Consider the following 25,249-nt stretch of genomic DNA (forward strand, 5'->3'; position numbering starts at 1 on the left):
TTGTCCATTTTTCTATTCTAGCTTTAAAACTTCTTTAAAACACACTTTGCTGCTCTTCACTGTCACTTTTGTAGCGATATGTATAAGTAAGAGGTTGATGTTACCTCTTTTTTGATGAGAACTACAAATTAATCTATTTATACTTCCTGCAGACCGATGCTGTATCAACAAATGAGTAGCGTTATAAATAGATATAAAAAATAAACAGAAGATGATCTCCTTAAAGGTTAGCCATTATGGAAATGCCATGCTAACAACTACAACCAAAATGATTATTTTTTTCCACAAAGAAAAGCATGTATGTCTAAATTGTGTATTTTTCCCTCAATAAAAGACATGTACTGTATTTTCAAAATATGTCTATTAGTCTTAAATGAATATAGCTTGTTTCTCTCTAATTAGTTTTTCATCTCCAAATTTCTTTACATTTGGTCTGCATCTTCATGATTGTTTTTTGTTTTGCTAAATGAAAAGCATATAATTCCACATATTTTCGCACATTAGGATTATGCATCTTTAAATTCAGTACCTTGGTAATGTCTAATGTTGAGTAAAAGTGTATCTCCAAATTATTATTTGTCCTTATTAAAAATAATATTTTCACAGGGAATGTGTGAGTGAAGGCAAGGTCAATAAAATTGTACCCTCACTCTCAAACTTAGTTTGAAAGCTTAAGACTCATGGGAACTTGATCCACTTCTACTGAAGAAATACAAAGAGGTTTTTGCAAGACCAACATCAAAAGAACATACCATATTTTCTAGACTATAAGGCGCACTTAAAACCATTTTTTTCCCTCAAAACTCGACAGTGTGTCTTATAACCCGGTGCACCTAATGCACGGAATAATTCTGGTTTTGATTACTACCCTCAAAGCATTTTTTTTGGTACATGGTGAAATGATAAGTGTGACCAGTAGATGGCAGTCTACTGGTATGTAAGAGATACAGGTAGACTGCACTATGATGGCAATATGACTCAAGTAAACAACACCAACCTTTTATATGTTTCATAAAAAATATAGAACATTACTAAATCTATCAAAATATTTTAGAACGACTTTGGTAAGCTATGAAGCCGCACCGCTTGATGTGCTTCAACATACGAGTATTATTATGATATGTGTGTATAAGGTAAGACATTATCTGGCATTTTGTTTCGCAATATTGTACAAAATCAACTGTTCTTACCTTCTGGTTCTTGCTGATGTGTATTTGGGATCTGCATAGATCCTGAACAATTGTGCACATTCGCCTTTATAGTTCATGGAGACACCGTAGTCGATAAGCTTCTTCTTGTTATGGGACATTCATCCTCCGCTGTTGCCATTTTTAATATAATGTAGTGTAAAGTGCTTACTTATATCTGTCTGTAAACTCGCCATGAAAGCGCTAAAACATACCGCTGTAGTTTACATTATTCACCCAAGGAACTTTAGTTATTAGAGATTTCCTTTCGGACGGTTTTTCACAGGACACATTTCCGGTGTTGTTGTTTTCAGGATGAGGAGATGCTGCTCCGTTATTGATTTAAGTAAAGTCTGAATGTCATTAAAACAGTTAGCCTCACCTTTTGACACTTCTTCCACTCCCGTCTTTGCATGCTACACCGATACAACAAAGATTACAGGGAGAAAACGCTGTCGAAGGTGAGCCACGTAAATAAGACTGCCCACAAAACGGCTCTTCGGTAAGCGACTGTCAGAAAGCGGCTTGAAGATGATCTGTAAAACATAATCTACGCAACATTTTGATCGAATAACCACCATTACATGTTATGTAGACCACAAGGAAGTGTTTTCCATCCATTTTCTATCACTTGTCCCTTTCAGTGTTGCGGGTGGTGCTGGAGCCTATCTCAGCTGCATTCGTGCGGAAGGCAGTGTACACTCTGGACAAGTCGCCAGCTCAACGCAGGGCCAACACAGATAGACAGACAACATTCACACTCACATTCACACACTAGGGCCAATTTAGTGTTGCCAATCAACCTATCACCAGGTGCATGTCTTTGGAGGTGGGAGGAAGCCGAAGTACCCGGAGGGAACCCATGCAGTCACAGGTAGAACATGCAAACTCCACACAGGACCTTCGTATTGTGAGGCACATTCACTGACCCCTGTTTCACCGTGCTGGCCGGAGGTGTTTTCAATTTAGAAAAGAAAAAAAAAATAATAATATGACTCGTTTAATGCGGCCAATAATCCGGTGCGCTTTATATATGAAAAAAGATTAAAAATTTGACCATTAATCGGCGGTGCGCCTTAAAATCCGGTGCACCCTATGGTCCGGAGAATATGGTAATCAACCAGTCGTTAAAAGAATGTGTATTACCACCACCCTCCTTCAAAACTTCAATTATAACATCCATTTTCAAATCAGTAAACAAAAAAGGACTTAAGTAGCTATAGACCAAACAGTATACTTCCTGTTGTTTCTAGGATTATTGAAAAAATTGTTGTAGAACAGCTGATTGATCACTTTGATAATGGAAATATGTTACATTACATGCAGTTTGGCTTCCGATCCAAACACTACCGACACAGCATGCTGTTACTTCCTCGAGGTGATCAAGTCCAACCTGGACAGGGGAGGGGTGGTTGGGGCTGTTATCCTGGATCTACGTAAATTGCAATTTAGTAAACTAAACCGGCGGTATTGGCATGTGTTGCTTTGTTAATATTTCATCATTGATATATAAACTATCAGACTGCGTGGTCGGTAGTAGTGGGTTTCAGTAGGCCTTTAACACATTACCGTAAAATATCAAATAATATTATTTAGCTCATTCACGTAAGAGACTAGACGTATAACATTTCATGGGATTTATCGATTAGGAGTGACAGATTATTTGGTAAACGTCTAGCATGTTAAATAAATGATAAATGGGTTGTACTTGTATAGCGCTTTTCTACCTTCAAGGTACTCAAAGCGCTTTGACACTACTTCCACATTTACCCATTCACACACACATTCACACACTGATGGAGGGAGCTGCCATGCAAGGCGCCAACCAGCACCCATCAGGAGCAAGGGTGAAGTGTCTTGCTCAGGACACAACGGACGTGACGAGGTTGGTTCTAGGTGGGATTTGAACCAGTGACCCTCGGGTTGCGCACGGCCACTCTACCACTGCGCCACACCGTCCCTATATGTTATAGTTATTTGAATGACTCTTACCATAATATTTTACGTTAACATACCAGGCACGTTCTCAGTTGGTTATTTATGCGTCATATAACGTACACTTATTCAGCCTGTTGTTCACTATTCTTTATTTATTTTAAATTGCCTTTCAAATGTCTATTCTTGGTGTTTGGTTTTATCAAATAAATTTCCCCAATAAATGTGATTTATACCCCAGTGCGACTTGTGTTTGTTTTTTTCCTTCTTTATTATGCATTTTCGGCCGGTGCGACATATACTCCGGAGCGACTTATACTCCGAAAAATACGGTATATACTGTATCTCCAAATAATTTTGTGTGCTATTGAAAAGTAAATGTAATTTTTCCAAATAAAGATTATCCATCTCTTAATTTAGAATATCCATCTATCCATGCATTTTCTACCGCTTGTCCCTTTTGGGGTTGCGGGGGGTGCTGGAGCCTATCTCAACTGCATTATTTCTCCCCGAATGAAATGCATTATGATAATCATGGATAATCATTCTACAGTATGTTTGTCTATATCACACTAACCTTTTTTTTTTGTATCATCATCATCAGATGCACATCTGTGCATCCCCGTCAGAGTCAGTCATGGTCATCACCTTAGCTGCAAACAGCACAGATCCCTGGACCATGATCAACACTTCACTCCCCACACGCGCAGATGTTTCCAATTTCAGCAACAAAAGTGGCATGGAAGCGTATCTTCAAATGCTGGCTCATTTGGACGAAGGACTTTATAACGACTTCTATGGACTCTGGATAGCGCTGATGGTCATCAACTCCCTCATATTCCTGGTAGGCATCATTTGGGAAACGAACATTTTGCGAAATGTTCAGGACCTGCTCTTCTCGTTCAGGTGGGCATGGTGCTCAACACGTTGGCCCTTTATGTGTTCTGTTTCCGCACCAAGCAAAAGAGCACGTCTGTGATCTACACCATCAACCTGGCCGTGACTGACCTGCTGGTCAATCTCTCTCTGCCTACGCGCATCCTGCTTTACTACAGCAGAGGAGCGTGCCTCACCTGCTCCTACTTGCACATCTTCAGCTACTTTGTGAACATGTACTGCAGCATCCTCTTCCTCACCTGCATATGTGTGGATCGCTACCTGGCCATTGTTCAAGTGAGTCCAAAGCAGACCTGGGTAAATTAAGGACCGGGGGCCAAATGTGGCCCGTTAAGCTTTTTAATCCGGCCAGCCGGACATTCCCAAATATTTTTGTAGATCTTTAAGATGGAAAGTGTAGCTGCTATTATGATGTGCAGTGATGTTTTCTAATGACCGTAAGTCTTGAACTATACAAAGTATTTTAATGGTTGGAATCTGCATGATACACTAGTTACTATAGTCATCTAATTAGTTACTATGGTAATCTAATTAGTTACTGTGGTAATGTAAGTCACAGCAGCTCCGACGAGGCACCAAGCAGTGTGGGTGGGGAGCGTTTCCACAGAGTGTTTCCAGACCCGCCAGCCTAAAATGCAGGTATCAGGGTCAGACGCAGAAGGGGACAGTTTTACAACAAAGTTCTAAAGCTTAGTGACATATCAAATATATCACATTGTAGGTGTTTTTTTTTTTTTAACTCTTCGCGTTCATATTTTGCTGTGTTTGTTGCATTTTGGTTGCGTTTTGCGTGATTGTAAAAGAGGGAGTAGGACGTTCGTATGTTGTCAATATTCAGTATTTTATCGGTCATAATTAATATTGTAAATCCTACATTCTTTATTTTCATGTGTATTCTGGGTGTGTCATTCAGTTAAAAAAAACTATTATTACATTCCGTTTTTTTAAGGCGGTGTGTTATAAAGTTTTTAGCATTCAACAAGACATTATTGTGAGGTTTTGTTCCTAAAAATAGACATACCGGCCTTCAGACACATTTATTTCTCAAAATTTGGGCCCCCAAGTCGAAATAATTGCCCAGGTCTGGTCTAAAGCGTTAGGAAACATTGTGTTCGTTTTTTTTAAGCCAATTTTTTTTTTTATTATAGGTTGAAGCATCTCGTCGGTGGCGTAACCCTGGCGTGGCCAAATATGTGTGTGTCTCAGTGTGGTTGTTCGCCATTGTGGTCACCTACTCCTTCCTGTCCACAGCCTTCCAGCAAACAGGCTGCTGCCTCTCCAAGCTCCTTTTCCTCACCATTACAGAGTTCTTTCTACCCCTCATCATCATTGTGGTGTTCACACTGCGGATCGTGTGGGCGCTTGCGGATCCCCGCCTGATGCAGCAGAGCAGGTACTGTACATGTGCAAGGAATTTCCCCCAGGGATCAATAAAGTACTTTCTATTCTATTATATTCTAATGTGGCCTGGTTAAATGATCTGAAAGGTTCAGAAGCCTCATCTGTAAAAACTGTGTGAAATTTTGACAAAAAAATTCTCCGTGCGCCAGAACCCCCACATCTGCGTGCGTACTGTACGTACAAAAAATTGTTAATATTATTCTCATATGGAGGCGATCATTTCGCCACCTATTGCTGTCACAGGCCTCGTTCACACTGCAGGTCAATTCCTTTTTTTTTGTTTTTTTTTGCCCACATGCGACCTGTATCAAGTTTTTTCTGTCAATTCCACATTTTTCATATCCGACCAAGGTCTCCTTCGTCGGATATACAAAACCCAAAACCAGTGAAGTCGGCACGTTGTGTAAATCATAATTAAAAACAGAATACAATGATTTGCAAATCCTTTTCAACTAATATTCAATTGAATAGACTGAAAAGACAAGATATTAAGTGTTCGAACTCAGAAACTTATTTTTGTTTTTGCAAATAATCATTAACTTAGAATTTAATGGCAAGAGCACATTACAAAAAAAGTTGGCACAGGAGCATTTTTACCACTGTGTTACATGGCCTTTCCTTTTAAAAACAGACTAATTTTTGAAGCTGTTCAGGTGGAATTATTTTCCATTCTACCTTGATGTACAACTTATGTTGTTCAACAGTCCGGGGTCTCCGTTGTGGTATTTTAGGCTTCATATTGCGCCACACATTTTCAATGGGAGACAGGTTTGGACTATAGACAGGCAAGTCGAATAGCCACACTCTTTTACTACAAAGCCAGACTGTTGTAACATGCAGCTTGACATTGTCTTGCTGAAATAAGCAAGGGCGTCCATGATAGAGTTGCTTGGATGGCAACATGTTGCTCCAAAACCTGTATGTACCTTTCAGCATTAATGATGCCTTCACAGATGTGTAAGTTACTCGTGCCTTGGGCACTAATACACCCCCATGCCATCACAGATGCTTGATTTTGAACTTTGCGCCTATAACAGTTCAGATGGCTCTTTTCCTCTTTGGTCCGGAGGAGACGACGTCCACAGTTTCCAAAAACAATTTGAAATGTGGACTCGTCAGACCAGAGAACACTTTTCCATTTTTCCATCTTAGATGAGCTCGGGCTCATGGAAGCCGGCGGTGTTGTTTGAGTGTTGATGATAAATGGCTTTGGCTTTGCACAGTAGAGTTTTAACTTTAACTTACAGATGGTTTTCCTAAGTGTTTCTGAGCCCATGTGGTGATATCCTTTCCATACTAATGTCGGATTTGATGCAGTACTGTTAAGGTCTCTTGTCCACACGCAGACGCATACTTTTGTCTTTAAAAACGCCAACTTTTACAAACTGGCCAAAGTGTAGAGTTCCAAAACTCTCCGCTTTGCGTTTGCATGTACACGGCACAAACGGAGACTTGTGATGACGTCACGGTTGTGCGCTGTCATTTCCAAAGCTCAACATCCATCCATCCATCCATCATCTTCCGCTTATCCGAGGTCGGGTCGCGGGGACAACAGCCTAAGCAGGGAAACCCAGACTTCCCTCTCCCCAGCCACTTCGTCTAGCTCTTCCCGGGGGATCCCGAGGCGTTCCCAGGCCAGCCGGGAGACATAGTCTTCCCAACGTGTCCTGGGTCTTCCCCGTGGCCTCCTACCGGTTGGACGTGCCCTAAACACCTCCCTAGGGAGGCGTTCGGGTGGCATCCTGACCAGATGCCCGAACCACCTCATCTGGCTCCTCTCGATGTGAAGGAGCAGCGGCTTTACTTTGAGTCCCTCCCGGATGGCAGAGCTTCTCACCCAATCTCTAAGAGAGAGCCCCGCCACACGGCGGAGGAAACTCATTTCGGCCGCTTGTATCCGTGATCTTATCCTTTCGGTCATGACCCAAAGCTCATGACCATAGGTGAGGATGGGAACGTAGATCGACCGGTAAATTGAGAGCTTTGCCTTCCGGCTCAGCTCCTTCTTCACCACAACGGATCGGTACAACGTCCGCATTACTGAAGACGCCGCACCGATCCGCCTGTCGATCTCACGATGCACTCTTCCCTCACTCGTGAACAAGACTCCTAGGTACTTGAACTCCTCCACTTGGGGCAGGGTCTCCTCCCCAACCCGGAGATGGCACTCCACCCTTTTCCGGGCGAGAACCATGGACTCGGACTTGGAGGTGCTGATTCTCATTCCGGTCGCTTCACACTCGGCTGCGAACCGATCCAGCGAGAGCTGAAGATCCCGGTCAGATGAAGCCAGCAGGACCACATCATCTGCAAAAAGCAGAGACCTAATCCTGCGGTTACCAAACCGGAACCCCTCAACGCCTTGACTGCGCCTAGAAATTCTGTCCATAAAAGTTGTGAACAGAATCGGTGACAAAGGACAGCCTTGGCGGAGTCCAACCCTCACTGGAAATGTGTTCGACTTACTGCCGGCAATGCGAACCAAGCTCTGGCACTGATCGTACAGGGAACGGACCGCCACAATAAGACAGTCCGATACCCCATACTCTCTGAGCACTCCCCACAGGACTTCCCGAGGGACACGGTCGAATGCCTTCTCCAAGTCCACAAAGCACATGTAGACTGGTTGGGCAAACTCCCATGCACCCTCAAGAACCCTGCCGAGAGTATAGAGCTGGTCCACAGTTCCACGACCAGGACGAAAACCACACTGTTCCTCCTGAATCCGAGGTTCGACTATCCGACGTAGCCTCCTCTCCAGTACACCTGAATAAACCTTACCGGGAAGGCTGAGGAGTGTGATCCCACGATAGTTGGAACACACCCTCCGGTCCCCCTTCTTAAAGAGAGGAACCACCACCCCGGTCTGCCAATCCAGAGGTACCGCCCCCGATGTCCACGCGATGCTGCAAAGTCTTGTCAACCAAGACAGCCCTACAGCATCCAGAGCCTTCGTCCACCCCTGGGGCCTTGCCACCGAGGAGCTTTTTAACTACCTCAGCGACCTCAGCCCCCGAAATAGGAGAGTCCACCACAGATTCCCCAGGCACTGCTTCCTCATAGGAAGACGTGTTGGTGGGATTGAGGAGGTCTTCGAAGTATTCCTTCCACCTATCCACAACATCCGCAGTCGAGGTCAGCAGAACACCATCCGCACCATACACGGTGTTGATAGTGCACTGCTTCCCCTTCCTGAGGCGGCGGACGGTGGTCCAGAATCGCTTCGAAGCCGTCCGGAAGTCGTTTTCCATGGCTTCCCCGAACTCTTCCCATGTCCGAGTTTTTGCCTCCGCGACCGCTGAAGCTGCACACCGCTTGGCCTGTCGGTACCTGTCCACTGCCTCCGGAGTCCTATGAGCCAAAAGGACCCGTTAGGACTCCTTCTTCAGCTTGACGGCATCCCTCACCGCTGGTGTCCACCAAAGGGTTTTAGGATTGCCGCCCCGACAGGCACCAACTACCTTGCGGCCACAGCTCCGATCTGCCGCCTCGACAATAGAGGTGCGGAACATGGTCCACTCGGACTCAATGTCCAGCACCTCCCTCGTGACATGTTCAAAGTTCTTCCGGAGGTGGGAATTGAAACTTTGTCTGACAGGAGACTCTGCCAGACGTTCCCAGCAGACCCTCACAATGCGTTTGGGCCTCCCAGGTCTGTCCGGCATCCTCCCCCACCATCGCAGCCAACTCACCACCTGGTGGTGATCGGTAGAAAGCTCCGCCCCTCTCTTCACCCGAGTGTCCAAAACATGAGGCCGCAAATCCGATGACACAACTACAAAGTCGATCATGGAACTGCGGCCTACGGTGTCCTGGTGCCAAGTGCACATATGGACACCCTTATGTTTGAACATGGTGTTTGTTATGGACAAACTGTGACGAGCACAAAAGTCCAATAACAAAACACCACTCGGGTTCAGATCCGGGCGGCCATTCTTCCCAATCACGCCTCTCCAGGTTTCACTGTCGTTGCCAACGTGAGCGTTGAAGTCTCCCAGTAGGACAAGGGAATCACCCGGGGGAGCACTTTCCAGTACTCCCTCGAGTGTTCCCAAAAAGGGTGGGTACTCTGAACTGCTGTTTGGTGCATAAGCACAAACAACAGTCAGGACCCGTTCCCCCACCCGAAGGCGGAGGGAGGCTACCCTTTCGTCCACCGGGTTGAACTCCAACGTACAGGCTTTGAGCCGGGGGGGAAACAAGAATTGCCACCCCAGCCCGTCGCCTCTCACTGCCGGCAACGCCAGAGTGGAAGAGGGTCCAATCCCTCTCGAGAGAAGTGGTTCCAGAGCCCTTGCTGTGCGTCGAAGTGAGTCCGACTATATCCAGCCGGAATTTCTCGACTTCGCGCACTAGCTCAGGCTCTTTCCCCCCCAGTGACGTGACGTTCCACGTCCCAAGAGCTAGCTTCTGTAGCCGAGGATTGGACCGCCAAGTGCCCTGCCTTCGGCTGTCGCCCAGCTCACAATGCACCCGACCTCTATGGCCCCTGCTACGGGTGGTGAGCCCATTGGAGGGGTGACCCACGTTGCCTCTTCGGGCTGTGCCCGGCCGGGCCCCATGGGAACAGGCCCGGCCACCAGGCGCTCGCCATCGTGTCCCACCTCCGGGCCTGGCTCCAGAGGGGGGCCCCGGTGACCCGCGTCTGGGCGAGGGAAATCTGGGTCCATGATTTTTCATCTTCATAAAGGTCTTCGAGCTGCTCTTTGTCTGATCCCTCACCTAGAACCTGTTTGCCTTGGGAGACCCTACCAGGGGGCTTTATGCCCCCGGACAACATAGCTCCTAGGATCATTGGGACACGCAAACTCCTCTACCACGATAAGGTTGCAGCTCAGAGAGGAGCAAAGCTCAACAACACTGGCTTTAAACACACTACACGATGACTTACTGTATGTTTGAATGTAAACATGCTGCTATTTTTACTCAACATTAATAAAAAAAAACATCAAAATGGGCTTTGTGACACTCCCGCTGGCGCTATTGACAGTCAGCTCTTTTGGATGCGACCGCTATCGAATCTCCACCTGATTTGTCAACTTTGACAAGCAAGATTTTTTGCTCAATGTCAATAAGAAAGGTGCAACATTATCTTCTGTTTTTAGTCCTTGTTCAACGACAAATCATGAAGTTAACTTACGTGCGTTGCTTCCATTTTTGTTGATGGAGCGGGCGCAACCGTGCTTGCGCTCAAATAGCGACCAAGCAACTAAAACAACAACAACAATGTAGCGTCCTCCTTGTAGTGTGTACTGATGTTAAAGACAATATACACTTCATTGCATGTGTACCATATCACTATATCGATGATTAAATGCTTTATAATTCCCTTAAACATGCAAAACGGTTTCATCGGCTCGTTAGTGCGTGTTGATTTTAAAAACAATGTACACTTCACTTCACATGTAATACGTCACCATGTTGCTGAACATGTTTTAATTCTATGAGTGTTGGGTTTCAGCAGCACAGGCGTGCATTTGCTCTTTAATAATGTTCCCAGGGCTCTGTGTACGTGCAGGTTGGTTTTAAAGATAATGTACATGTCATTGTACGTCTGAAGTATATCAAAATAAACATAACAGGAGGTGTAATGCCACCAAGTCAGCTATTTCTGCTTTTTTCAGGCTTCTGATTGGACAAAATGTCCATGACAGCAGGTGTATGTGTTTGTGTGTAGACACAGACGGTTTTGAATCTACACTTGTTGTGGATGGAGATTGTTTTAACCCCAAATATGTGTTTTGAAACTCTCCGTGTTCGTGTGGATATGGCCTAAACCTTGGGAACATTGCAATTACTAGCTACAAATAGGTTTTACTACAGTACAACAGCACCCTCTAGTGGGCGATATATAATCAAACAGTAACATGCAATAGTCCAGTGGTTCTCAACCTTTTTTCAGTGATGTGAAATTGTTTTTAATTCAAGTACCCCCTAATCGGAGCTAAGCATTTTTGGTTGAAAAAAGAGATAAATAAGTAAAATACAGCACAATATCATCAGTTTCTGATTCATTAAATTGTACAACAGTACAAAATATTGCTCATTTGTAGTGGTCTTTCTTGAACTATTTGTAAAAAAAAGATAGAAAAATAACTAAAAACTTGTTGAAAAGTAAACAACTGATTCAATTATAAGTAAAGATTTATACACAGAAGTAATAATCAACTTAAAGTGCCCTCTTTGGGGATTGCAATAGAGATCCATCTGGATTCATGAACCTAATTTTAAACATTTCTTCACAACAAAAGAAATCTTTAACAACAATGTTAAATGTTGTCCACAAATTTTTTTTGCTGTCAACACTGAATATTGCATTGTTGTATTTTTTTTCCCACAGTTTATGAACTTACATTCATATTTTGTTGAAGTATCATTCAATAAATATATTTATAAAGGATTTTTGAATTGTTGATATTTTTTAGAATATTAAAAAAAAAAAATCTCACGTACCCCTTGGCATACCTTCAAAAACCCCCAGGGGTACGCGTACCACCATTTGAGAACCACTGCAATAGTCAATTGTACACTCGATAAGATACGACATTAAATACATTCCCATCACAAATTGTATCACCAACCTTGTTTCCTCATCAAGCAGGTGCTAAGAGACTGTAAATACTTTTGTTGTGCACTTTAGAACTAACTTTAACTCTGAAACTGTGGAGCACACTTTTCTCTGAACCTTGTGGTTTTTCCCGCTGCCGTACGTTTTTCAGCAGCTGTGACTGATTTACGACACTTTTCTGGATAGCTTGTTGACAGCATTTCAAAATAAAAGTTCCATACATATTTTAATTGCAATACAATACAACTAATTCACTGAAAACATTAAAGTCACTTAAAAGTCGCATGGTTAATTTCAATATGTTTTTGCATATGTATAAGGGGGCGTGGCCTAGATGTGCTCAGCCAAGCGAACATCTGCAGTCAATTCCACATTGTTTGGGATGTAACAAAGAAATGTGCTTAAATTAGTGCGTGTGCACACTTTAATACATCTGATTTTTTTCTGGTGTAGGCTGTTTTCTAGATTTAAACAAATTTTTAGGTGGATATCCACGTTACTCTTAATCCATAATTTCGGGGACGCTTGTAACTCAACATTTTGCTTGCAACTTTAAGCAAAACAATTTTAGCCGACATTTAAGATACTCTTAAGTTAAAAGTCCCCCAATAGAACCATGTGTAACACATCATAATTCAGGGGTGTCAAACTCATTTTAGGGACCACATGGAGAAAATCTACTCTCAAGTTGGCCGGACTGGTAAAATCACGGCACGACAACTTAAAAATAAAGACAAATTCAGAAAATGTTCTTTCTTTAAAAATAGAATAAGCACATTTCGAAAATGTACGAATCATAATGTTGTCGGGCTGTCGTTTCACTTTCTGAATAAATGATGTGATAATGTTCATCAGTCAACTAATTGGTGTTAATTTTCAATCTATCAATATAAAAAAAATATCAAAATCAAAGTACAGGAATTTATTTATGTAGTTTGCTCATTTTGCCCGACTGGTGTACCTACATCATGTGGTTTATTTTTGTTTTACATATATATCATAATCTAAAAAGATCCAAAGAATTGCTATTGCAACATCTAGTGGACACATTTAGAACAGCTGTTTCTTTCATTCAAAACAGGAAACAATACGTGAAGCTAGGCGAACACACATCTACAACGCTAAATATATCCTGTGGTGTACCTCAGGGATACATACTAGGACCAAAATTATTCAATCTCTATTTAAAGGACATTTGTAAAGTTACAAAAGATTTAAAGTTTGTATTATTTGTAGATGATACAACTGTGTTTTGTTCAGGAGAGAACACAGAGAAGATAATACACATAAAACAGAAGAAATGAACAAATTAAAAAGATGGTTTGACAAAAACAGACTGTCTTTGAATCTCAGTAAAACTAAAATAATGCTATTTGGTATAGTAGAAGGGAAAGACAAATACAAATATATGGAATAGAAATTGAAAGAGTAAATGAAACCAAATTTTTAGGTTTAATGCCCATACATCCATCCATTTTTCTACCAATTATTCCCTTTGGGGTCGCGGGGGGTGCTGGTGCCTATCTCAGTTACAATCGGGCGGAAGGCGGAGTACACCCTGGACAAGTCGCCACCTCATCGCAGGGCCAACACAGATAGACAGACAACATTCACACTCACATTCACACACTCGGGCCAATTAAGTGTTGCCAATCAACCTATCCCCAGGTGCGTGTCTTTGGAAGTGGGAGGAGGCCGGAGTACCCAGAGGGAACCCATGCAGTCACAGGGAGAACATGCAAACACCACACAGAACTAGGTCTAAAAATTAATGATAAATTGAACTGGAAATCTCATGTAAAAAAATATACAACATAAAGTAGCAAGAAACGCGTCAATAATGAATAAAGCAATACATGTTCCAGACCAAAAATCACTTCATATTCTCTACTTGCAGTCACTGCTGCTCCTCTCTGAGCTGCCACCTTATCGTGGTAGAGGAGTTTGCATGTCCCAATGATCCTAGGAGCTATGTTGTCCGGGGGCTTTATGCCTCCTAGTAGGGTCTCCCAAGACAAACAGGTCCTAGGTGAGGGATCAGACAAAGACCAGCCCACAGCAATGGCTCTAGGACCAGTTCTCTCGAGAGGGGCTGAACTCTCTTCCACTCTGGCGTTGCCGGCAGTGAGAGGCGCTGGGCTGGGGTGGCAATTCTTGTTGCCCCCAGGCTCAAAGCCTGCACGTTGGAATTCAACCCAGTGGACGAGAGGGTAGACTCCCTCCGCCTTTGGGTGGGGGGACGGGTCCTGACAACAGTTTAGAGTACCCACCCTTTTTGGATACACTCGAGGTAGTACTGGAAAGTGCTCCCCCGGGTGATTCCCTTGTCCTACTGGGGGACTTCAACGCTCATGTTGGCAACGACAGGGAAACCTGGAGAGGCGTGATTGGGAAGAATGGCTGCCCGGATCTGAACCCGAGTGGTGTTTTGTTATTGGACTTTTGTGCTCGTCACAGATTGTCCATAACAAACACCATGTTCAAACATAAGGGTGTCCATATGTGCACTTGGCACCAGAACACCCTAGGCCGCAGTTCCATGATTGACTTTGTAGTTGTGTCATCAGATTTGCGGCCTCATGTTTTGGACACTCAGGTGAAGAGAGGGGCGGAGCTTTCTACGGATCACCACCTGGTGGTGAGTTGGCTGCAATGGTGGCGGAGGATGCCAGACAGATCTGGCAGGCCCGGTTGCATTGTGAAGGTTCGCTGGGAACGTCTGGCAGAGTCTCCTGTCAGAGAGTGTTTCAATTCCCAACTCCGGAAGACTTTTGAACATGTCACGAGGGAGGTGCTGGACATTGAGTCCGAGTGGACCATGGTCCGCACTTCTATTGTCGAGGCGGCTGATTGGAGCTGTGGCCACAAGGTAGTGGCGGTAATCCTAGAACCCGTTGGTGTACATCGGCGGTGAGGGATGCCGTCAAGCTGAAGAAGGAGTCCTATCGGGTTCTTTTGGCTCATAGGACTCCGGAGGCAGTGGACAGGTACCGACAGGCCAAGCGGTGTGCGGCTTCAGCGGTCGCGGAGGCAAAAACTCGGACATGGGAGGAGTTCGGGGAAGCCATGGAAAACGACTTCCGGACAGCTTTGAAGCGATTCTGGACCACCACCCGCCGCCTCAGGAAGGGGAAGCAGTGCACTGTCAACACCATGTATGGTGCGGATGGTGTACTGCTGACCTCGACTGCGGATGTTGTGGATTGGTGGAGGGAATCCCACCAACACATCTTCCAATGAGGAAGCAGTGCCTGGGGAATCTGTGGTGGGGTCTCCTATTTCTGGGGCTGAGGTTACTGAGGTAGCTAAAAAGCTCCCCGGTGGCAAGGCCCTGAGGGTGGATTGAGACCCGCCCATAGTTCCCTAAGGCTCTGGATGCAGTGGGGCTGTCTTGGTTGACAAGATTTTGCAGCATCGCGTGGAAATTGGGGGCAGTACTTCTGGATTGGCAGACCGGGTTGGTGGTTCCTCTCTTTAAGAAGGGGGACCGCAGCGTGTGTTCCAACTGTCGTGGGATCACACTCCTAAGCTTTCTCGGTATGGTCTATTCATGTGTACTGGGGAGGAGGCTACGCCAGATAGTCGAACCTCGGGTTCAGGAGGAACAATGTGGTTTTCGTCCTGGTCTTGTAACTGTGGACCAGCTCTAGACTCTCAGCAAGGTCCTTGAGGCTGCATGGGAGTTTGCCCACCAGTCTACATGTGCTTTGTGGACTTCGAGAAGGCATTCGACCATGTCCGTTGGGAAGTCCTGTGGGGAGCGTTCAGAGAGTATTTGGTATCGGACTGTCTGATTGTGGCAATCCGCTCCCTGTACGATCAGTGTCAGAGCTTGGTCCGCATTGCCGGCAGTAAGTCGGACATGTTTCCAGTGAGGGTTGGACTCTGCCAAGGCTACCCTTTGACACCGATTCTGTTCATAACTTTTATGGACAGAATTTCTAGGCGCAGTCAAGGCGTTAAGGGGTTCCGGTTTGGTGGTCGCGGGATTAGGTCTCTGCTTTATGCAGATGATGTGGTCCTGATGGCTTCATCTGGCCGGGATCTTCAGCTCTCACTGGATTGGTTCGCGGCCGAGTGTGAAGCAACCCGAAGGAAAATCAGCACCTCCAAGTCTGAGTCCATGGTTCTCTCCCGGAAAAGGGTGGAGTGCCATCTCCGGGTTGGGGAGGAGACCCTGCCCCAAGTGGAGGAGTTGAAATACCTAGGAGTCTTGTTCACGAGTGGGGGAAGAGTGGATCGTGAGATCGACAGGCGGATCGGTGCGGCGTCTTCAGTAATGCGGACGTTGTATCGATCCGTTGTGGTGGAGAAGGAGCTGAGCCGGAATGCAAAGCTCTCAATTTACCGGTCGATCTACGTTCCCATCCTCACCTATGGTCATGAGCTTTGGGTCATGTCTGAAAGGATAAGATCACGTGTACAAGCGGTCGAAATGAGTTTCCTCCACCGTGTGGCGGGGCTCTCCCTTAGATATAGGGTGAGAAGCTTTGCCATTTGGAAGGAGCTCAAAGTAAAGCCGCTGCTCCTCCACATCAAGAGGAGCCAGATGAGGTTGTTCAGGCATCTGGTCAGGATGCCACCCGAACATCTCCCTACGGAGGTGTTTAGGGCACATCCAACCGGGAAGAGTCCACGGGGAAGACCAAGGACACGTTGGGAAGACTATGTCTTCCGGCTGGCCTGGGAATCTCGGGATCCCCCGGGAAGAGCTGAACGAAGTGGCTGGGGAGAGGAAAGTCTGGGCTTCCCTGTTTAGGCTGCTACCCCTGCGACCCGATCTCGGATAAGCGGAAGAAGATGGAAGGATGGATTCTCTACTGCTCACTAGTGTTACCATATCTGAGTTATTGTACAGAAATATAGGGAAATAACTACATAAGTACACTTCATGCATTAACGGTGTTACTAAAAAGATCAGTTAGAACAGGGGTGGCCAACTAGTCAGAGACTAAGAGCCACTTTTTTTTTCTGTGTTACTGCTAAGAACCACATCATACACATGGGTACACATGAAAATCATCTTTTAATCATGTATGCACGCATACACAGACCTCTGCTCAGCCAGATCTAATGAAAATAACCACACCAACATGATATCAGTAATTTTCAACAGTTAACATTGTGTGCACTGTCTCACACACACAAACTCTCAGTTCAAGCAAGTCCACAAACAATAATAGAATAATTTTCAATAACATCTTTCTCTTACTATGCTGCTTAGTGAGACTTCTGGCATTCCTTATCTTGAAGAATCCTCTTCAAATCTGGCTTGTATTCTGTTGTTGCCACTCTAAGCAATTCTTTCAAATGAGTGTCAGTCAGAACAGATCGATGCTTTGATTTCACATGTTTCAGGGTAGAAAACACAGACTCGCAGACGTACGCTGACGCAAACATGGACAGTATCTTAAGCGCAGCTCGTTTGATGTTGGGGTATTTTTCAATTAGCACACTTTTCTAGAACTCAACGGTCCCTTCCCTTAAAACAGCTTTCAGTTGCTCCTCCTCACAAAGGTTGATCATCTCCAACTCAGCCGCAGCCTCATCTGTGACGAGCGGGGCTTTCAAACAGTCTGTCTCCGCATTAAATGGGTCGACGAGGAACGTAATCTGTGGTCTTTTCAGTTGTAGATCACAGAACCGGGTCACAAACCTTTCGTGCAGGTTTGCAACCAGTGTTGTTGTTTTTCTGTCTCTTTTCTTTTTCAGGGCGGCGCTGGTGACTTGCTCACTGGCTTTTAGCAGAGTATGAAAATGTGTTAAATCTCCCTTTTGAATATGCGCCTCGAACAGCTTTAGTTTGTTGACAAACGCAAACACTTTGCACCAGGTCAGGCTGCATTTTTAACTTACCCTGCAGGGTCAGGTTCAGTCTGTCCAAGTGACATAGCTTGTCGACTGAAATGTCAGATCCATAATCCACTCGAGGTCTGAGAGCTCGGGATAGTCCTTGTCCTTCTCTTCCATGAACAGTTTCACAGCATCCAAAAACTCAAAGAAGCGAGAGAATACCTTGCTTTTTGACAGCCACCTCACAGTGCAGTGCAGCGGCAGGTCACCTGGGAGCCCTTGGTCAGGCTTAGCGATGAGATTGCTGAATTGCCTGTGGTTAAGCGCATGTGTGCGGATGTAATTGACGATTTCTATCACAGGCTTCATGACGTTGTTTAAATTCAATGATTTAGACAAGTTGCTCCCTGTGGATGATGCAGTGGAAATTCCAAAAGTCGGGAAATGTTTGATCAGCTTTGCACAGCCCCAAAAGCCCGTTCACGGATCCGATCATGTTTGGCGCTCCATCCGTGGCCGTTGCAGTTAGTTTCGGTATGGGCAGATTTGCTTTTGCAAACGCAGCCATCATTGCTTCTTTCACATCTTTGCCACGGGTTCTGTCTTTTAATGTCACAATATCAAGGAGTTCTTCTTTGATCATACATTCATTTGACACAGACCGTGCAAATATTGCCAACTGAGGCTTGTCTTGTATGTCACAACTCTCATCCAATGCCACACTAAAATACTCACATGCTTGAAGGTCAGAGTGCAACTGTGATTCAACAGCTGTATTAATATCCGACATTCTGCGTTTAACACTGTGGCGGGACAGTTGAACGTCTGATATGCTCCGTTTTAGTTTGTCGTCTCCAGGAGCCAAGATTTCCGAGGCGTCAATGAGGCATTTTTTAATGAAGTCCCCTGCGTTGTATGGCTTTTTAGCCCGTGCTATGTTCCAAGCCAGCTGATAAGATGCAAGCGTTACGGTCTCCCGAGTGTTTCGTAAATTTTTGGAAAAACTGCACCTGCTTTTCTGCCTGGCTTTTCAAAGTGACCAACTTGTTATTGCGAAGTTCAGTCCCTTTTGGAAATTCCTGTTCGATGTTAGGGTGGAGTGAGCTGAAGTGACGCTGAAGATTTGAAGCTTTGAAATGCGCTAATGCTGCGTGACATATAAGGCAGATCGGCTTGCCATTACGTTTAACAAAAAAATATAAACTCTCCCACTCTGGCAAAAACCTCCTGTGTTCTTCATAATTTCGTTTGGCTATGCTTTTTTTCCCCTGCCATTTTAAGAGGTACCTTGACGGAAATTGTTTACAACACAAATGATGTGACACCAAAGATTCTCTTGTCGCTCATTTGACGTCACTCAAACAGGCTTAATGGTCAGTGTGCCATCTAGCTGTAGGGGGAGTGAATGACAGCGCCAGCCAAGCATTTTTGACGCATGTCATGTGACAGCTCCTGAAGAGCCGCATGAAACTAGTTAAAGAGCCGCATGAGGCTCGCGAGCCGCGGGTTGGCCAGGCCAGAGTTAGAATAATACATAATTTTGGGTATAGAGAACATATAAACCCTTTATTTATGGAATCAAAAATACTGAAATTCCACGACATAGTGAATTTGCAAACAGCTAAAATTATACACAAATCAAACCATAACCTACTACCCAAGAATATACAACAATTATTATCAAAAAAAAGAAAATAAATATAATCTTAGAAAAAAATGTAATATAAAACATTTGTATGCACGTACAACACTTAAGACCTTCAGTATATCAGTATGTGGAATTCAATTATGGAATGGATTAAGCAAAGCAATTAAACAAAGTACTAATATGATCCACTTCAAGAAACTCTTCAAACTTAAAGTGTTTACAAAGTACAATGAAGAAGAACCATGATAAACATTCTGAATTTATTTCATTCATCCATCCGTTCATTTTTTCAAAATAATCTTACTCATCTCACCGTATGAAATGTAACTTACTTCACCGAGTATTATTTATTTATTAATTTTTATTGTGACTTTTGGAGTATATTGTGAATAAATTGAGAACAGGAAGTGAACACAAGTTTTAGCAACTTTTATGTAAACGAAAAGGGGTAGGATTAAAGAAGCTCTGCTTCTTCCTATTTATTTTCGAACATGTTGAAAAGAGAAACCGGAAATTGTGATTTAAAATGTCGTATGATTGCATGTTCGAAATAAACTCAAACTCAACTTAAAAATTTCAGCTAATTTTTATACTTAGCAAACTTATCTAGCTGGCCAGATAAAACCTCTTCACGGGCCTGATCCGACTCGCGGCCCGTACGTTTGACACCCCTGCTATACTTAAATTGTAAAAAATCATCATCATCATGTCTTCTCCGGGTTTTGTCCATGCAGGAAAAGAAGAAAGCGGGCCGTCCAACTGCTGACCACAGTGCTGATTATCTTTACAGTGTGCTTCACACCCTTCCACATACGGCAGGTGAGTGAGAGGTGCTGACACCTGTTATCAAACACAATTATTAGGCAATTATTATTATTAAGTTATACAATATACTGTAGGTAGTGGTGTACATCTACCCTGATATGCCTCACCACGCCATAGTCTACCATTTGACCGTCACTCTCAGCAGTCTCAACAGTTGCATGGATCCAGTGGTCTATTGCTTTGTCACTAACAATTTCCAGGTAAGATCAAAACACCAGGATATTTAAGTACAGTGGAATCTCTGCAGTCCACAAATCAATCTTGATGAAATGTTTGGGGAAAATATCCTAAATTTATGCTCAAAACTGTTTAAACTACTGTCATGCTCATGCAGTATCTTATAAATCCGAGTCAGGGCGAGGGGATTTCAAATTATCAGCCAGCAGCAGACTTCAGGGGAGGTGCAGCAGCTAAAAAAAAAGAATTAAAAAAGAAAATTCGTTATTCTTAGTTTTTAGTAGTGAGACTCACAAAAACCCTCACATATCAGTTTTTAGTACCACCGTATAATATAGTTTCTGAAAAGGCTCATCTTTCAAAATGAATCATTCATTCTGTATCTTTTTAAAGGGGAACATTATCACAATTTCAAAAGGGTTAAAAACAATTAAAATCAGTTCCCAGTGGCTTGTTGTATTTTTTGAAGTTTTTTTCAAAATTTTACCGGTCTCGGAATATCCCTAAATAAAGCTTTAAAGTGCCTTATTTTCGCTATCTTCGAAACCACTATCCACTTCCCTGTGACGTCACACAGTGCTGCCAATGTAAACAAACAATGGGAATACCACAGCAAGATATAGTGACATTAGCTCGGATTCAAACTCGGACTTCAGCGACTTAAGCGATTCAACAGATTACGCATGTATTGAAACAGATGGTTGCAGTATGAAAGTATTGAAGAAGAAACCAAAGCTATTCAGCGAATAGCTATTCACGCTATTCATAGCCATAGCATGGCCGAATAGCTGCGTTTGCATCGCCGGTAAAATGTGCGGACCAAACGATCAGGACTTTCGCATCTTTTGACACTGGAGCAACTTAAATCCGTCGATTGGTGTTTTTTTCGCATTAAATGTGGGTGGAAGGAAACGTCATATAGTTGCAAATGCATCTACAGGTTATCCATACATCTCTGTGCCATGTCTGCTTTAGCACCGCCGGTAAATAGCATGTTAGCATTGATTAGTGTAGCATGTTAGCATCCATTAGCTGGCAGTCAACATCAACAAAACTCACCTTTGTGATTTCGTTGACTATCGTTGCAAATGCATCTGCAGGTTATCCATACATCTCTGTGCCATGTCTGCCTTAGCATCGCCGGTAAAATGTGGAGACACTCTAGCACATTCAATGGGGGTCTGGCGGCAGACACTTTCGCATCTTCGGGCCAGTGGTGCAACTTGAATCCCTCCCTGTTAGTGTTGTTAAACCCTCCGACAACACACCGTCGAGGCATGATGTCTCCAAGGTTCCAAAAAATAGTCCAAAAAACGGAAAATAACAGAGCTGAGACCCAGTGTTTGTAATGTGTTGAAAATGAAAATGTCGGGTGTGTTACCTCGGCGACGTCACATTCTGACATCATCGCCTCCAGCGCGATTAACAGAAAGGCGTTTAATTCGCCAAAATTCACCCATTTAGAGTTCGGAAATCGGTTAAAAAAATATATGGTCTTTTTTCTGCACCATCAAGGTATATATTGATGCTTACATACGTCTGGTGATAATGTTCCCCTTAAAAATGTTTTGCTTTGATGGATTATGCCAAGTCTTAACAGTACAAGACCTCATTGTAGCTCACAGCGCAATTCATTATATATTGCAAATTAACCTTATGTTGAGATCAAATTAAGCACTAATGTAATCATTACATATAATAACCCTCTTGCACTCTGTTCGAAAGCGAGGGATGAAGATAACAAAACCACACAGACATGGAAATGTATCGATGGCCGCACATTTATCGAGGTAATTTTCATTTGCCATTCGATTAAATGATTTATTGACGGACCAGGCCTAATCCTTGACTTTGAGCAATACAGAGTCAGATTGAAAATGTTTCAATAAAAAGTGTTTGGAAAGGGTGGCGCGTCATCAAATCCAAGTTAACCGTCCTAGTGCATCTTGTTGTTAGTGCATTTTGCACTTCTTTTTACACTTGTATGACAGGTTTGCCTTTATCATTTGTCAATAAAGTTCAATTAATAGCTTTTACGCTCTTACTGACATAATTATTTATCACACTTGAATGGCAGCTGATATTGTTAAAATGCTTAAACTCAATGATGGTAACAGTTTGACCCACTTTGTGTCATAATTTGAACAAATCAACTTTAAAGGTTCCACTGTACAAACAAATATTGCTATTCTTCTACATTGATTAATTTTACAGTGCTACTTATGATACTTAATAATAAAACAAATACAAACTTGTTTCTACAGGCAACTATGAAAAATATTTTTCGGCGTGCAGAGGCAGAGCAAAGCAGCGGGGACATCATAAGCATGCAACACAGCTCCAAGGCCTCAGGAGGGCCCGCTACTGCAGTCCCTAATAACGTCATCATGATGAGGGTGATTCCCTCTTCACCTCGGAAAGATTTGCAAAAAAGTCCTCTTCATAGTATATCCACCATCACACCAGTAATTTGAAGCTGTGGCAGTTTTGGACAAAGATGAACAGATGCAACCATCCATTTTCAGTGATCCTTGTGAGCTAGAACCCCTCACAGCTGACTTGGGTTTACATTCACCCCTACAAGCCTACCCTACAGTGTACTGGAATACCAGGAGAAAACCCACGCAAACATGAGGACAATATGCAAACTCCACACCTTTCCTGAATATAGAGCCAAAACAAATACGTATTAGGTGCAATAGAAGTGTTTTTCAATCTTTTTTAAACCAAGGCACATTTTTTTCATAGACAATATCCTGAGGCACACCACAAGCACAACTCTTAAAAAAAAAACTTATTAGCCGATATCGACAATAAAAAGTTGTTCTCGCAATTGTTGGATATGAATTCAAACCATAACCAAGCATGCATCACTATAGCTCTTGTCTCAAAGTAGGTGTACTGTCACCACCTGTCACATCACGCCGTGACTTATTCAGAGTTTTTTGGTGTTTTCCTGTGTGTAGTGTTTTAGTACTTGTCTCGCGCTCCTATTTTGGTGTTTGTTCCTGTTTTTTTGTTATTTTTCTGTTGCAGTTTCATGTCTTCCTTGAGCGCTATTCTCCACACCTAATTTGTTTTCGCAATCCAGACTATTTAAGTTGTGAAGACGCTTTCCGTCTTTGTGGGAACATTGTCGATTGTCATGTTATATATGGATGTTCTTTGTGGACGCCGTCTCCGCTCCACACACTGTAAGTCTTTGCTGTCGTCCAGCATTTTGTGTTTTGTTTACTTCGCAGCCAGTTCAGTTTTAGTTTTAGTTTCGTTCTGCATAGCCAGGCCTAAGCTTCAATGCCTTTTCATAGCGGCACTTTTGTTTATTTTTGGTTTATGCAGAAGATGCCTTTTTACCTGCACGCAGCTTCCCACTGTCATCTGTATATTGTGATCATGACACAACGTGTTCCCTTCATCTACAAAGCATGCAATTAGCTACTTCCTGCCACCTACTGATATGGACGAGTATAACATGGTTACTCTGCCACATTATTTACGGATTGTAATTACTTGCGTGAAAAAAATATTTTTAACCCAATGAGGTGAAATTGCATAATCTCCCACGGCACACCAGACTGTATTTCACAGCACACTACTGTGCCGCGGCACAGTGGTTGAAAAACACTGATTTACGGATTATAATTACCATACTTGCCAACCTTGAGACCTCTGAATTCGGGAGATGGGGAGGTTTGGTGGAGGGGTATATAGTAGCGTACCGGAAGAGTTAGTGTTGCAAGGGGTTCTGAGTATTTGTTCTGTTGTGTTTGTGTTGTGTTACGGTGCGGATGTTCTCATGAAATGTGTTTGACATTCTTGTTTGGTGTGGGTTCACAGTGTGGCGCACATTTGTTACAGTGTTAAACTTGTATGTAGGGCCACCCTCAGTGTGACCTGTATGGCTGTTGACCAAGTATGTATTGCATTCACTTATTTGTGTGTATAGAAGCAGCATATATTATGTGACTGGGCCGACGCGCTGTTTGTATGGACGAAAAGCGGGTGTGATGACAGGTTTTAGAGGATGCTGAAGGCAGTCCCTTTAAGGCACGCCCCCAATATTGTTTTCCGGGTGGAAGTCAGGAGAACGGTTGTCCCGGAAGGTTTGCAGGAGGGGCATGGAAATTCGGGAGTCACCCGGAAAAATCTTGAGGGTTGGCAAGTATGATGATTACTTGTGTGCAAAAAATATTTTTAACCCAATTAGGTGACATTACACAATCTCCCACGGCACACCAGACAGGTTGAAAAACACTGCAACAGAAGAATACTCAGTGGCCTAGTGGTTAGAGTGTCCGCAATGAGATCGGTAAGTTGTGAGTTCATACCAAAGACAATACAATTGGGACCCATTACCTCCCTGCTTGGCACTCAGCATCAAGGGTTGGATTTGGGGGTCAAATCACCAAAAATGATTACCGGGAGCGTCCACCACTGCTGCCCACTGCTCCCCTCCCCTCAAGGGTGATGGGTCAAATGCAGAGAATACTTTGTGTGTGAGACAATAATTGGCACTTTAACTTAATGAGGGAAGTTAGAAAATAATCATGAAGACAGTACTTTATAGCTTCGTACAGCAGAGGGCGACAATAACCCCCGAAAGAATACTTATTTATTACACATTAATACATGTTTTGTTATATGTTTATTGATGTTATGTTTATTTAATGTGAAACTAAATTAATTCAACATCATTAACAATTGTCATATGTATTCTTTGAATTTGTTTTCTTTTATTCAACGCACCGTTACGTTGTAACCCCGCCTTCCGGAAATGAACCTACGATGACGTTGCACGCCTTCGATTTTGGCCACGCC

The 25,249-nt window shown here is 43.6% G+C and overlaps 1 protein-coding gene across 5 annotated transcripts in view; it reads left to right on the top strand.

Moving 5' to 3' along the window:
- Nucleotides 1-23,264, top strand: part of LOC133561975 (G-protein coupled receptor 20-like) — a 34,957-nt gene extending 11,693 nt beyond the window's left edge. For 3 of the 5 annotated variants that reach the window (XM_061915728.1, XM_061915730.1, XM_061915731.1), the window contains 6 exons: nucleotides 3,727-3,966; nucleotides 4,029-4,295; nucleotides 5,168-5,412; nucleotides 20,164-20,248; nucleotides 20,329-20,454; nucleotides 22,696-23,264. In XM_061915728.1, coding sequence (XP_061771712.1) covers nucleotides 3,727-3,966; nucleotides 4,029-4,295; nucleotides 5,168-5,412; nucleotides 20,164-20,248; nucleotides 20,329-20,454; nucleotides 22,696-22,905 — 1,173 coding nt within the window. In that variant the 3' untranslated portion in view covers nucleotides 22,906-23,264. The remainder of the gene's footprint in view (nucleotides 1-3,726; nucleotides 3,967-4,028; nucleotides 4,296-5,167; nucleotides 5,413-20,163; nucleotides 20,249-20,328; nucleotides 20,455-22,695) is intronic. The other 2 variants (XM_061915732.1, XM_061915733.1) reach the window with 2 other exon arrangements.
- The last annotated feature ends 1,985 nt before the right edge of the window (nucleotides 23,265-25,249 follow it).

This window comes from Nerophis ophidion, linkage group LG11 (assembly GCF_033978795.1).
Source record: "Nerophis ophidion isolate RoL-2023_Sa linkage group LG11, RoL_Noph_v1.0, whole genome shotgun sequence".
Taxonomy (NCBI): domain Eukaryota; kingdom Metazoa; phylum Chordata; class Actinopteri; order Syngnathiformes; family Syngnathidae; genus Nerophis; species Nerophis ophidion.